This window comes from Tachyglossus aculeatus, chromosome 8, assembly GCF_015852505.1.
Source record: "Tachyglossus aculeatus isolate mTacAcu1 chromosome 8, mTacAcu1.pri, whole genome shotgun sequence".
Lineage (NCBI taxonomy): Eukaryota > Metazoa > Chordata > Mammalia > Monotremata > Tachyglossidae > Tachyglossus > Tachyglossus aculeatus.
In genome coordinates, this window is record NC_052073.1 from 30,885,479 (window position 1) to 30,899,949 (window position 14,471).

General features: G+C 48.3%; 1 protein-coding gene across 1 annotated transcript in view; it reads right to left on the bottom strand.

Annotated features, from left to right (window-relative positions):
- SGK2 (serum/glucocorticoid regulated kinase 2) overlaps window positions 1-10,732 on the bottom strand; it is a 44,648-nt gene extending 33,916 nt beyond the window's left edge. The window contains exon 1 of the mRNA XM_038750671.1: window positions 10,621-10,732. Coding sequence (XP_038606599.1) covers window positions 10,621-10,732 — 112 coding nt within the window. The remainder of the gene's footprint in view (window positions 1-10,620) is intronic.
- Window positions 10,733-14,471: the final 3,739 nt, after the last annotated feature.

Sequence of the window (14,471 nt, forward strand, 5' to 3'; positions counted from 1 at the left end):
CAGGGGTCATGGGTTCAAATCCCGGCTCTGCCACATGTCTGCTGTGTGATCTTGGGCAAGTCACTTAACTCCTCTGAGCCTCAGTTACCTCATCTGTAAAATGGGGATGAAGACTGTGAGCCCCCCGTGGGGCAACCTGATCACCCTGTAACCTCCCCAGTGCTTAGAACAGTGCTTTGCACATAGTAAGCGCTTAACAAATGTCAATTATTATTATTATTAATTATATTAATAGAATAATTAATTATAATTAAATATCATATGAAATATAATAATTAAATATAATAATTAATTATATTAATTATATTAATTAATAATGATGATAATAATAATAATTATTATTATTACTGTGAGTCCCACACTGGATAGGGACCGTATGCCTGATTTGGGGGCATGGGATGTGCCTGTTTATTGTTATACCGTACTCTCCCAAGCACCTAAAACAGTTCATTCATTCGATCGTATTTATTGAGCGCTTACTGTGTGCAAGCACTGTACTAAGCGCTTGGGAAGTCCAAGTCGGCAACATATAGAGACGGTCCCTACCCAACAGCGGGCTCACAGTCTAGAAGGGGGGGCTCTTTACACACCCGGTGAGCGCTCAATAAATATGACTGAATGAGCAAATGAAAGAATTATCTAATATCTACCCCAGGACCAACTACAGAGTTTGGCACACAATTGGGTTTAATAACCCAATTGCTCTCCGGAGGCCTGCAACCCGTGATCCTACTGGATTCTCCTGAAGTTAAAAAAGGAAGCAGACAAGGTCAGGAAAACAAAATCCTGAAGACTCTTAAGGAATAACTCAATTAATCTCCCCCATCCCCCCTGCCTTACCTCCTTCCCTTCCCCACAGCACCTGTATATATGTATATATGTTTGTATGCATTTATTACTCTATTTATTTTACTTGTACATATTTATTCTATTTATTTTATTTTGTTAATATGTTTCGTTTTGTTCTGTCTCCCCCTTCTAGACTGTGAGCCCGCTGTTGGGACCGTCTCTATATGTTGCCAACTTGTACTTCCCAAGCGCTTCGTACAGTGCTCTGCACACAGTAAGCGCTCAATAAATACGATTGAATGAATGAATGAGTGTGAGCTCACTCCGTTCTCTCTCCCTCACAGAACGGCCAAGTTCTAGTCAAAGCTCCAGTGCTCCCTCGGGCAAGGCGCCCAATGTGGCCTAATCAATCAATCAATCATATTTATTGAGCGCTTACCGTGTGCAGAGCACTGTACTAAGCCCTTGGGAAGTACAAGTTGGCAACATATAGAGACAGTCCCTACCCAACATGGGCTCACAGTCTAAAAGGGGGGATGGATGGATAGAGCATGGGCCCAGAAGGACCTGGGTTCTAATCCCGCCTCCGCCACTTGTCTGCTGTGTGACCTTGGGCAAATCACTTCCCTGTGCCTCAGTTACCTCATCTGGGGGATTAAGACTGTGAGCCCCATGTAGGACGTGGTCTGTGCCCAACCTGATTACTTGTTCGTTCATTCAATCGTATTTATTGAGCGCTTACTGTTTGCAGAGCACTGTACTAAGCGCTTGGGAAGTACAAGTTGGCGACATATAGGGACGGTCCCTACCCAACAGTGGGCTCACAGTCTAGTCTTGTATCTACCTTAGTGTTTAGAACAGAGTGTGGCACATAATACGTGCTTAAATACCTTGGGAAATAGTGCCTTCCCTGGGTAGTGTGCTTCTTGGGGTGGAAGGAATAATCAATCAATCAATCAATCGTATTTATTGAGCGCTTACTGTGTGCAGAGCACTGTACTAAGCGCTTGGGAAGTACAAGTTGGCAACATATAGAGGCGGTCCCTACCCAACAGTGGGCTCACAGTCTAAAAGGGGGAGACAGAGAACAAAACAAAATAGTACAAAGTACAATAGTACAATAGTAGAGTAGCAGCGTGGCTCAATGGAAAGAGCACGGGCTTTGGAGTCAGGGGTCATGGGTTCGAATCCTGGCTCTGCCAGTTAAAAATAAATAATAAATAAAAATGGCATTTGTTAAGTGCTTACTATGTGCAAAGCACTGTTCTAAGGTGATCAGGTTGTCCCACGTGGGGCTCACAGTCTTAATCTCCATTTTACAGATGAGGTAACTGAGGCCCAGAGAAGTGAAGTGACTGGCCCAAAGTCACACAGCTGATAAGTGGCGGAGCCTGGATTTGAACCCATGACCTCTGACTCCAAAGCCCGGGCTCTTTCCATTGAGCCACGCTGCAGTTGTCAGCTGTGTGACTTTGGGCAAGTCACTTCTCTGTGCCTCAGCTCCCTCATCTGTAAAATGGGGATTAAGACTGTGAGCCCCCCATGGGACAACCTGATCTCCTTGTAACCTCCCCAGTGCTTAGAACAGTGCTTTGCACATAGTAAGCGCTTAATAAATGCCATTATTATTATTATTATTATTACAAAGAAGAATGCAGGGCTCAGCAGTCTGGTCATGCACCTGCAGACCTTTTCCAGCTAGAAGTTTTCCAGGCCGAATTCCCAGGAGACTCAAGGACAACCAGTGCTGCCCGGGGAGGAAGGATCAACGCAAACCCCTTCTCCCTCCTTCAGCAGCAAGGCCTGAGAAGCAGCACGGCCTAGTACAGAGAGAGCACAGGCTTGGCAATCAGAAGGACCTGGGTTCTAATCTTGGCTCTGCCATATGTCTGCTGGGTGACTTTGGGTGAGTCACTTAACTTCTCTGTGCCTCAGTTACCTCATCTGTAAAATGGGGATTAAGACTGTGAGCCCCCCATGGGACAACCTGATCTCCTTGTAACCTCCCCAGTGCTTAGAACAGTGCTTTGCACATAGTAAGCGCTTAATAAATGCCATTATTATTATTATTATTATTATTACAAAGAAGAATGCAGGGCTCAGCAGTCTGGTCATGCACCTGCAGACCTTTTCCAGCTAGAAGTTTTCCAGGCCGAATTCCCAGGAGCCTCAAGGACAACCAGTGCTGCCCGGGAAGGAAGGATCAACACAAACCCCTGCTCCCTCCTTCAGCAGCAAGGCCTGAGAAGCAGCACGGCCTCGTATAGAGAGAGCACAGGCTTGGCAATCAGAAGGACCTGGGTTCTAATCTTGGCTCTGTGCCATACGTCTGCTGGGTGACTTTGGGCGAGTCACTTAACTTCTCTGTGCCTCAGTTACCTCATCTGCAAAATGGGGATCAAGACTGTGAGCTCCACATGGGTCAGGGCTAATCAGCCTGACCTAATTAGCTTGTATCTACGCCGGCGTGACTTGGTGGAAAAAGCCCGGGCTTCGGAGTCGGAGGACGTGGGTTCTAATTCCGGCTCCGCCAGTCGTCTGCTGAGAGACCTCGGGCAAGCCACTTAACTTCTCTGTGCCTCAGTTCCCTCACCTGTAAAATGGGGATTAAGACTGAGAGCCCCACGTGGGGCAACCTGATTACCTTGTATCTACCCCAATGCTTAGAACAGGACTTGGCACATAGTAAACGCTTAATACCAAGTGCTCTGCACACAGTAAGCGCTCAATAAATAAGATTGAATGAATGAATGAAAGAGCAGTGCGTGACACATAGTAAGCGCCTAACAAATGCTGTCATTTTTATTATCCCTTCTCCACAGTGCCTGACTGGGTCTGAGATCTAGGGCACTGAGAGCCCCATGTGGGGCAATCTGGTTACCTTGTATCTACCCCAGTGCTTAGAACAGTACTGGGCACATAGTAAACGCTTAACAAATCCCATTATTAACAGTGCTCGGCACACAGTAAGCGCTCAATAAATAAGACTGAATGAATGAATCATCATCAATCGTATTTATTGAGCGCTTACTATGTGCAGAGCACTGTACTAAGCGCTTGAATGAATGAAAGATCAGTGCGTGACACATAGTAAGCGCCTAACAAATGCTGTCATTTTTAGCACGAGAAGCAGCGTGGCTCCGTGGAAAAGAGCCCGGGCTTTGGAGTCGGAGGTCATGGGTTCAAGTCCCAGCTCTGCCGCTTGTCAGCTGTGTGGCTTTGGGCAAGTCACTTCACTTCTCTGGGCCTCAGTTCCCTCATCTGTAAAATGGGGATGAAGACTGTGAGCCCCCCGTGGGACAACCGGATCACCTTGTAACCTCCCCAGCGCTTAGAACAGGGCTTTGCACATAGTAAGCGCTTAATACCATTATTATTATTATTATTATTATTATTATTATTATTATTATTATTATTATTATTCCTTCTCCACAATGCCCGACTGGTCCTGAGATCCAGGGCACCTGGAGTCCGTGAGACATACAGAGCAGTCACTTTCCCCATCCCCACTCTCTTACCTCCACAGCCAAGCACAAAAGCATCAGGGGACCGGAGCTCTGGCACGTCCCTCCTGTGTGACCTTGAACGGGTCACATTCCTACTCCTCAATAGCCCCACCTGTAAAATGGGGATTCCACGCCTGTTTTCCCGCTCCTTTAGACTGTTCTCTCCATGTTAGGCAGGGACTGGGCCTGATCTGTTGGCACTGATTCTACCTCAGCGCTTCGTGCAGAGTGAGCACTTAATTACCGCAAATAGGAAGCAGCGTGGCTCAGTGGCAAGAGCCCGGGCTTTGGAGTCAGAGGTCATGGGTTCGTATCCCAGCTCTGCCAATTGTCAGCTGTGGGACTTGGGGCCAGTCACTTCACTTCTCTGGGCCTCCGTTCCCTCATCTGTAAAATGGGGATGAAGACTCTGAGCCCCCCGTGGGACAACCTGATCACCCTGGAACCTCCCCAGCGCTTAGAAAAGTGCTTTGCACATAGTAAGCGCTTAATAAATACCATTATTATTATTATTATTATTATTATTATTCCTTCTCCACAATGCCCGACTGGTCCTGAGATCCAGGGCACCTGGAGTCCATGAGAAATACAGAGCAGTCAGTTTCCCCATCCCCATTCTCTTACCTCCACAGCCAAGCACAAAAGAATCAGGGGAACAGAGCTGTGGCACTTCCCTCCTGTGTGACCTTGAATGGGTCACATTCCTACTCCTCAATAGCCTCACCTGTAAAATGGGGATTCCATGCCCGTTTTCCCGCTCCCTTAGACTGTTCACTCCATGTTAGGCAGGGACTGGGCCTGATCTGATGGCACTGATTCTACCTCAGCGCTTCGTGCAGAGTGAGCACTTAATTACCGCAAATAGGAAGCAGCGTGGCTCAGTGGAAAGAGTGACTCGCCCAAAGTCACCCAGCAGACATATGGCAGGGCCAAGATTAGAACCCAGGTCCTTCTGATTGCCAAGCCTGTGCTCTCTCTATACTAGGCCGTGCTGCTTCTCAGGCCTTGCTGCTGAAGGAGGGAGAAGGGGTTTGCGTTGATCCTTCCTCCCCGGGCAGCACTGGTTGTCCTTGAGGCTCCTGGGAATTCGGCCTGGAAAACTTCTAGCTGGAAAAGGTCTGCAGGTGCATGACCAGACTGCTGAGCCCTGCATTCTTCTTTGTAATAATAATAATAATAATAATAATGGCATTTATTAAGCACTTACTATGTGCAAAGCACTGTTCTAAGCACTGGGGAGGTTACAAAGAGATCAGGTTGTCCCACGGGGGGCTCACAGTCTTAATCCCCATTTTACAGATGAGGTAACTGTGGCACAGAGAAGTTAAGTGACTTGCCCAAAGTCACACAGCTGACAACTGCAGCATGGCTCAATAGAAAGAGCCCGGGCTTTGGAGTCAGAGGTCATGGGTTCGTATCCCAGCTCTGCCAATTGTCAGCTGTGGGACTTCGGGCCAGTCACTTCACTTCTCTGGGCCTCCGTTCCCTCGTCTGGAAAATGGGGATTAAGACTGTGAGCCCCACATGGGACAACCTGATCACCCTGGATCCTCCCCAGCGCTTAGAACAGTGCTTTGCACATAGTAAGTGCTTAACAAACGCTGATTATTATTATTATTACTGTGATTATTATTGATAAGGCAGTGCCCATGCCCTGGACAGAGCCCCAGAAGCAGGGGGGGCATCTTCCCTCATCCTCAAGGGCTTGGGATAGTTTCCACCTCAAAACCCTGATTTTTGCCCACCTCTGGCCACCTTCCCTTGCCACAGCTGAGCAAGAGCCCAATTCTGGGGGCTCCTTACCATCCTCCCACACGCTCCTCTCCCCTCCCAAAGCGACACCGACCAGGCTTCGCCTTCACCACAGCCCTCAAAACAATCGGTCATATTTATGGGGCTCTTTTGGTATGCACAGCACTGTACTAAGCGCTTCTCAATTTAGCCCCCCACCCCCGGAACTTGGTTCCCCCATCCAAGGGCCCACCGCTCACATGGAGCGGAAGGGAGGCCCGGGGAAGCGGAGATCTTAAATTCCAGCAGCACGCAGCCTCGGTTAGTCCGAGGGGCAGGAAACCCGGCTAAAAGTCCCCACTTCCAAGCCCGGAATCTCCGGTTGCCAGGTAGGGCTATCTGGGTGAGAGGGGCTGGAAGATTCGAGCTCAGGGCTTGTGCCCTACCTCTAAGGCTCCTGCCAAGGAAACAGCGGCCCGTGAAGGAGGGAGGAGGAGGAGAGAGGGAGGAAGGGGAGGAGGCGACCGAAGACGGGGATCCAGCCAAGGCAGGGAGACGGAGATTCCCTTTTTGGAAGCCAGCACCAGTCCTCAGAGGTCAGCTCTGGCCGGCTTCGTTCACCTTACAGAGCCACAAAAATAATCATTAATACCGCTATCTGTTCAGCGCTTACTATGCGTCAAGCACTGTTCTAAGCGCGGGGGTAGAAACAAGCCAATCGGGGTGGACACAGTCCCCCGTCCCACACGAGGCTCACGGCCTTAATTATTTCTGTGTATATTGCGAGCTCATGCAGTCTGTTGTTGTATTATACTCTCCCAAGCACCTGGCACACAGTAAGCACTCAAATACGAGTGAATGAATGATTAATAATACCAATAATTGTGGTATTTGTTAAGCACTTGCTCTGTGTCAAGTACCGTACTAAGCGTCGGGGTTGACAAGACACAATCAGATCGGACCCAATCCAAGGAGGAGAGAAAACTAAGCTCTACCGAGCCCGTAGTACAGTGTTCTGCACACAGTAAGTGCTCGATAATAATAATGATGGCATTTGTTAAGTGCTTACTATGTGCCAAGCACTGTTCTAAGCACTCGGGGATGGGGGGAGGGTACAAGGTAGACAGGTTGTCCCACGTGGGGCTCACACTTTTAATCCCCATTTTACAGATGAGGGAACTGAGGCCCAGAGAAGTGAAGTGACTTGCCCAAAGTCACTCAGCTGACAAGTGGCGGAGCCGGGATTTGAACCCATGACCTCTGACACCCAAGCCCGGGCTCTGCTCCTCTAATATGATTGATGGAGAACAGGCATTAAATCCACATTTTACAGACAGGAGGCACACAGAAAGTATTTAACTTGCCTAAGGGTGCACAGCAGACAACTGGTAGGACTGGAATTCGAACTTAGATCCCTGAGTCCCAAGCCTGTAATAATAATAATAATGTTGGTATTTGTTAAGCGCTTACTATGTGCCACGCATTGTTCTAAGCACTGGGGTAGATACAAGGTAATCAGGTTGTTCCCCGTGGGGCTCACAGCCTTAATCCCCATTTGACCGATGAGGCGAAAGGCACAGAGAAGTTAAGTGACTTGCCCAAAGTCACACAGCTGGTAAGTGGCGGAGCCAGGATATAATAATAATAATAATAATAATAATAATAATAATAATGGCATTTATTAAGCGCTTACTATGTGCAAAGCACTGTCCTAAGCGCTGGGGAGGTTACAAGGTGATCAGGTTGTCCCACAGGGGGGTTCACAGTTTTAATCCCCATTTTACAGATGAGGGAACTGAGGCCCAGAGAAGTGAAGTGACTTGCCCGAAGTCACTCAGCTGACAAGTGGAGGAGCCGGGATTAGAACCCATGACCTCTGACACCCAAGCCCGGGCTCTTCTCACTGAGCCACGCTGCTCCTCTAATATGATTGATGGAGAACAGGTATTAAATCCACATTTTACAGACAGGAGGCACAGAGAAAGTATTTGACTTGCCTAAGGGTGCACAGCAGACAACTGGTAGGACTGGAATTCGAACCTAGATCCCTGAGTCCCAAGCCTGTAATAATAATAATAATGTTGGTATTTGTTAAGTGCTTACTATGTGCCAAGCATTGTTCTAAGCGCTGGGGTAGATACAAGGTAATCAGGTTGTTCCCCGTGGGGCTCACAGCCTTAATCCCCATTTGACCGATGAGGCGAAAAGCACAGAGAAGTTAAGTGACTTGCCCAGAGTCACACAGCTGGTAAGTGGCGGAGCCAGGATATAATAATAATAATAATAATAATGATGGCATTTATTAAGCGCTTACTATGTGCAAAGCACTGTTCTAAGCGCTGGGGAGGTTACAAAGTGATCAGGTTGTCCCACGGGGGGCTCACAGTTTTAATCCCCATTTTACAGATGAGGTGAAAGGCACAGAGAAGTTAAGTGACTTGCCCAAAGTCACACAGCTGGAGAGTGGCGGAGCCAGGATATAATAATAATAATAATAATAATAATAATAATAATAATAATGGCATTTATTAAACGCTTACTATGTGCAAAGCACTGTTCTAAGCGCTGGGGAGGTTACAAGGTGATCAGGTTGTCCCACGGGGGGCTCACAGTTTTAATCCCCATTTTACAGATGAGGGAACTGAGGCCCAGAGAAGTGAAGTGACTCGCCCAAAGACACACAGCTGACACTTGGTGGAGCCGGGGCTTGAACCCATGACCTCCGACTCCAAAGCCCGGGCTCTTTCCACTGAGCCACGCTGCTCCTCTAGGATGAGAACCCACGATCTCTGACTCCCAAGCGCATGCTCTTTCGACTAGGCCACATTGGTGTAATAATAATAATAAAAATGATAGCATTTATTAAGCGCTTACTACGTGCAAAGCACTGTTCTAAGCGCTGGGGAGGTTAACAAGGTGATCAGGTAGTCCCACGGGGGGGCTCACAGTCTTCATCCCCATTTTACAGATGAGGTGACTGAGGCCCAGAGAAGTGACTTGCTCAAAGTCACACAGTTGATAAGTGGTGGAGCCGGGATTTGAACCCATGACCTCTGACTCCAAAGCCCAGGCTCTTTCCACCGAGGCACGCTACTTCTCCTTTCCACTAGGCCAAGCTAGTTGATAATAATAATAATAATAATAATGGTATTTGTTAATCCTTTCCACTAGGCCAAGCTAGTTGATAATAATAATAATAATAATGGTATTTGTTAATCGTTTCTATGTGCCAAGCACTGTTCTAAGCGTGAAACGGTGCTGCCCCCGGAGACCCCTGATCTTTAGGCCTAGGGGAGAGACCTAGTTGTTTCCCCACATCAGATCTGCACTGTCATGGCTCTCTCCTCTCTTTACCTCCCGGGGAGTAAAATTTAAGGGATTTAAAGGGTAAAATCCCCCTCAATTTTACCTACAGCTTGCATCTGAATTACCCAAATACTTATCTTTCATACCCCTTAGACCATTTTGTGCTGGCCTGAGTGTTCGGATGGCCCCTGGTAAGAGATAGTGAGAGAGAGAAAAAGCAAGGGTGAGCCAATTCTGAAATATTTGTTTCCACTGTTTAAACAAGGCATAAGCACAGTGCTCTGCACACAGTAAGCGCTCAATAAATACGATTGATGACGATGATGATAACTCTCCCTCCAGAGACAAGCTCCCGGGGGCCCCTCACTTTCCCCTTGAGGCACTTAGCCTGGGGACTCAGGTTTTTGCATAACTGGCCCTCTCAAACTACCTCCTTCGGAAAGACTGTAAGCCCACTGTTGGGTAGGGACTGTCTCTATATGTCGCCAACTTGTACTTCCCAGGCGCTCAGTACAGTGCTCTGCACACCGCTCAATAAATACGATTGATTGATTGAGTCTAGACTTGAAGCAGCCGCGGCTTAGTGGAAAGAGCACAGGCTTGGGGGTCAGAGGTCGCGGGTTCTGATCCCCACTCCGCCGCTTGTCAGCTGCGTGACCTTGGGCAGGTCACTTCACTTCTCTGGGCCTCAGTTCCCTCATCTGGCAAATGGGGATTAAGACTGGGAGCCCCGCGTGGGACAACCTGACTGCCTTGCATCTACCCCAGCACTTAGAGTAGTGCTTGGCACGTAGGAAGCGCTTAACAAATACCGACGTTATTATTATTATTAGACATGACGCATCGGAGGTCGCCTGGCTCATTCACCATCATCATCATCAATCGTATTTATTGAGCGCTTACTATGTGCAGAGCACTGTACTAAGCGCTTGGGAAGTACAAATTGGCAACATATAGAGACGGTCCCTACCAACCTAACCCAAAGAACTTGGCCATCCCCTCCCCGACTTCAGCGCTCCGTGCTGCGGCGGGAACCCAAGCAGAGACTACGGCATCGAAGAACACACACACACACTCACTCGCACGGTCAAAGGAAACCCATGCAGACAATGTCAAAGGACACACACACACACATACATACAGTGTCAGAGGACACACACGCACCCCCCACACACTAAAGGACACCCAAAACATACAGTGTCAAAGGACACGCACGTACACATACAGCGTCAAAGAACACGGATGCACACTGTATCACAGGACACACGCGTGCACACCCACACCCTACCTGCTAGGAAATCCACCATCAGAGTTAGCATCCTGGAATAAGGAAAGCAGTCCCCAACTGGGCGATTCAAAGACAACTTGGTGTCCTCTTTGGACATCCTCTTTCTATTCATCAAACAATGAGCCAACTGTCCCTCCTAGGACCAGCGCGGGGCATGTGCCTTTTAAATGGTGCAGAGAGGAGCCTGGACTCTGATGTCATCCAGTGCAAGGAAATGAACTCCCCTCCCGCTCCTAAAGCCTCCGCGATCCCAATTAGAAGCATCCAAAGGGCCCAAGGTGAAGCCGAGAGGAGGAGGAGGAGGAGCCGCAGCGTCCCATGCTCCGCAGGAAGAGCAGGGGCGATCGATTAACGCTTTCCTGAAGAGAAGCAGGCTCTGTTGGGAAAGGCACGGACAAGAGGCAGCTCCCAAGAGGGGGGCTAAAAGCCCCCATTGGACTGGTGTGATTAACTCCGTTGTGGTCAACGTCCTCCCCAACCCTATACTCCAGAATTCAGCAGAACAACCAGTCTGTGCACCGACCATCACTATGGTCCTGCGGTGTTCTCAGTCTGTCTGTGCCTTGAATTCCCTCAGCGCAGAGGGGTTCGATGCAGGAGAGTTAACCTAAAAACCCCGGCCGCGTGTGGGAAAGAAGTCAGGGCTGGGGTGGGTTGGGGAGGGGGGTAGTTCCCGAAGTCTGGGGCAAGGCCAGGGGAGAAGAGGAGGAGGAGAAGGAGGGAGAAAGGAGGTAAAGGAGGAGGAGAAGGAGAAATGAGAGGGGTTACTATACGCAGAGCATCATCATCATCAATCGCATTCACTGAGCGCCTACTGTGTGCAGAGCACTGGACTAAGCGCTTGGGAAGTTGGCAACATATAGAGACAGTCCCTACCCAGCAGTGGGCTCACAGTCTAAAAGGGGGAGACAGAGAAAAAAACCAAACATACTAACAAAATAAAATAGAATAGATATGTACAAGTAAAATAGAGTGATAAATATGTACAACCATATATACAGGAGCACTGTACTAAGCACTTGGGAAAGTACAACGGAATTAGCGGACATGATTCCTGACCGCACGAGCTTACAGTCTAGAGGGGAACTACAACAGTCTAGTAGAAGTATTAATAATAGTATTTATTAAGTGCCTACTGTGTGCAGAGCACTCTACCAGGCACTGGGAAAGAGTACAGAGGTGGGAGACATAACAATAATAATGACGGCATTTGTTAAGTGCTTACTACATGCCAGGCCCTGTATTAAGCGCTGGGGTGGATACAAGCAAATCGGGTTGGACCCCGTCTCTGCCCCACGTGGGGTTTACAATCTCAATCCCCATTTTACAGAAGAGGCAAGTGAGGCCCAGAGAAGTGAAGTGATTTGCCCAAGGTCACACAGCAGATAAATGGATCCATGCCCTTCTGACCCCCCAGACCCAAGCTCTGTCAGCTATACATTCGTTCAGTCAATCGTATTTATTGAGCGCTTACTGTGAGGAGAGCACTGTACTAAGCGCTTGGGAAGTACAAGTTGGCAACGTATAGAGACGGTCCCTACCCAACAGTGGACTCACAGTCTATACACGCATCCTGTCCCTCAAGGAGCTCACAATCAATGAATCTAGATGGGGAGAGGACAGGAGACCGATACATCAGGAGCAATCAAACAATAAAGCAGCAGTAGGGACAGGGCAAATACATAAAATACAAACAAAAGTCAGTAAAGAGTTTTGGTTAGCCAAAGCAGAATTTCAGGCTCCTCGTGAATAAGAGTACACGCCATGTCTGCAGTCGCAGCAACAGCTACTGGAACCACTAGTATTCCTGTGATTTTTATCAATCAATCAATCAATCGTATTTATTGAGCGCTTACTGTGTGCAGAGCACTGTACTTAGCGCTTGGGAAGTACAAGTTGGCAACATATAGAGACGGTCCCTACCCAACAGCGGGCTCACAGTCTAGTTATGGTATTTGTTAAGTGCTTACTGTGTGTCAAGCAATGTTCTAAGTGCTGGGGTAGAAATAAGTTTATCAGGTTGGACATATTTATATTCTCTTTCCCTCAGCATGCTGAGGGCGGGAAATCTGAGGTGGACTGGTGTGGTTACGGTCGGGGGCACAGTGCAAGAGCATGCAAGGGAGTGAGGTAGCTATCGCCAGATGTTTTGCCCAGCTGTGGTAGTGAAGAGAAGCCATCTGTAGGGTGCAGGGATGTGTGTGTGTGTCGGAGGGTCTCTGTACTCTGGGAAATTATAGAGAATCCCCTTGTCTATTTCAATTTAAAGTGATGCATGAGGAAACCGTCCACTGCACTTAGCATCTGCTCACTAAACTCCGGCGGCTCAGTACAGTGCCCAGCGCACAGTAAGCACTCAATAAACACAACTAAGAAAGAGCACTTTTAGACTGTGAGCCCACTGTTGGGTAGGGACTGTCTTTATGTTGCCAACTTGTACTTCCCAAGCGCTCAGTACAGTGCCCTGCGCACAGTAGGCACTCAATAAATACAACTAAGAAAGAGCACTTGACAGAAGACAACTGGGAAGAGCTGAGGATGCAGAAGAGAGGGTGTCCTGGTATACCTGGGATGGGTGGAGGGCCTAGAAGGGGTGATAGGGATCCTCACACATTTTACTCCAGCCCCAGCGACCCTCTTGATTCGGAAAGCTCCGGAGCGCCGGAGGCTCGGAGATGCAAGGAAACCTCCGTGCTCATGAGAGCAGCGTGGCTCAGTGGAAAGAGCCCGGGCTTTGGAGTCAGAGGTCATGGGTTCAAATCCCGGCTCCGCCACTTGTCAGCTATGTGACCTTGGGCAAGTCACTTCACTTCTCTGTGCCTCCGTTACCTCATCTGTAAAATGGGGATTAAGACTGTGAGCCCCATGTGAGACAACCTGATCACCTTGTAACCTCCCCAGCGTTTAGAACAGTGCTTTGCACATAGTAAATGCTTAATACATGCCATTATTACGATGATGAGGGATCCATCAGGCCCTCATCCCCACTCCAGACAGGTCAGTCTGAGGTTAGCGAGCGTGGTGGAGCCAGCTGGTAAAAAGATCCAGTGCCTGATTCCGCTTGGGATGTGGGATTGAACAAGCCATTCGAAGGTATGAGAAGCAGTGTGGCCTCGTGAAAAGAGACTGGGAATGGGAATCTGAGGACCTGCTGTGTGACCTTGGGCAAGTCACTTCACTTCTCTGTGCCTCAGTTACCTCAGCTGTAAAATGGAGATTAAGACTGTGAGCCCTGTGTGGGGCATGGATCGTGTCCAATCTGATTATTCATTCAATCGTATTTATTGAGCACTTACTGTGTGAAGAGCACTGTACTAAGCACTTGGGAAGTACAAGTCAGCAACATATAGAGACAGTCCCTACCTAACAATGGGCTCACGGTCTAGAAGGGGGAAAGCTTGATTAGCTTGTATCTGGGGTAGATGTGCTTACTTAACCAGGCACATAGTAAGCACTTAAATGTCACTAATTGACCATTAATTTTTTTTAGAAGGATGAGAACCTAGAGCTTAGTGGAAGGCAGCTTGGCTTAGTGGAAAGAACATGGAGTCGAGCATCGAGGAGCCAAGAAGCGGTGTGGCTTAGTGGATAAAGCCCGGGCCTGGGAATCAGAAGAACCTGGGTTCTAATCCCAGCTCCGCCACATGTCTGCTATGTGACTTTGGGCAAGTCACTTCACTGGCCTCAGTTACCAAATCTCTAAAATGGGGATAACAGTGTGAGCCCCATGTGGGACAGGGACTGCATCCAACCTGATTAATGTATATTTACCCCAGTGCTTAGAACGGTGCTTGGCACATAGTAATGCTTAACAAGTACCATAATTATTATTTATTATTTATCACGAGACC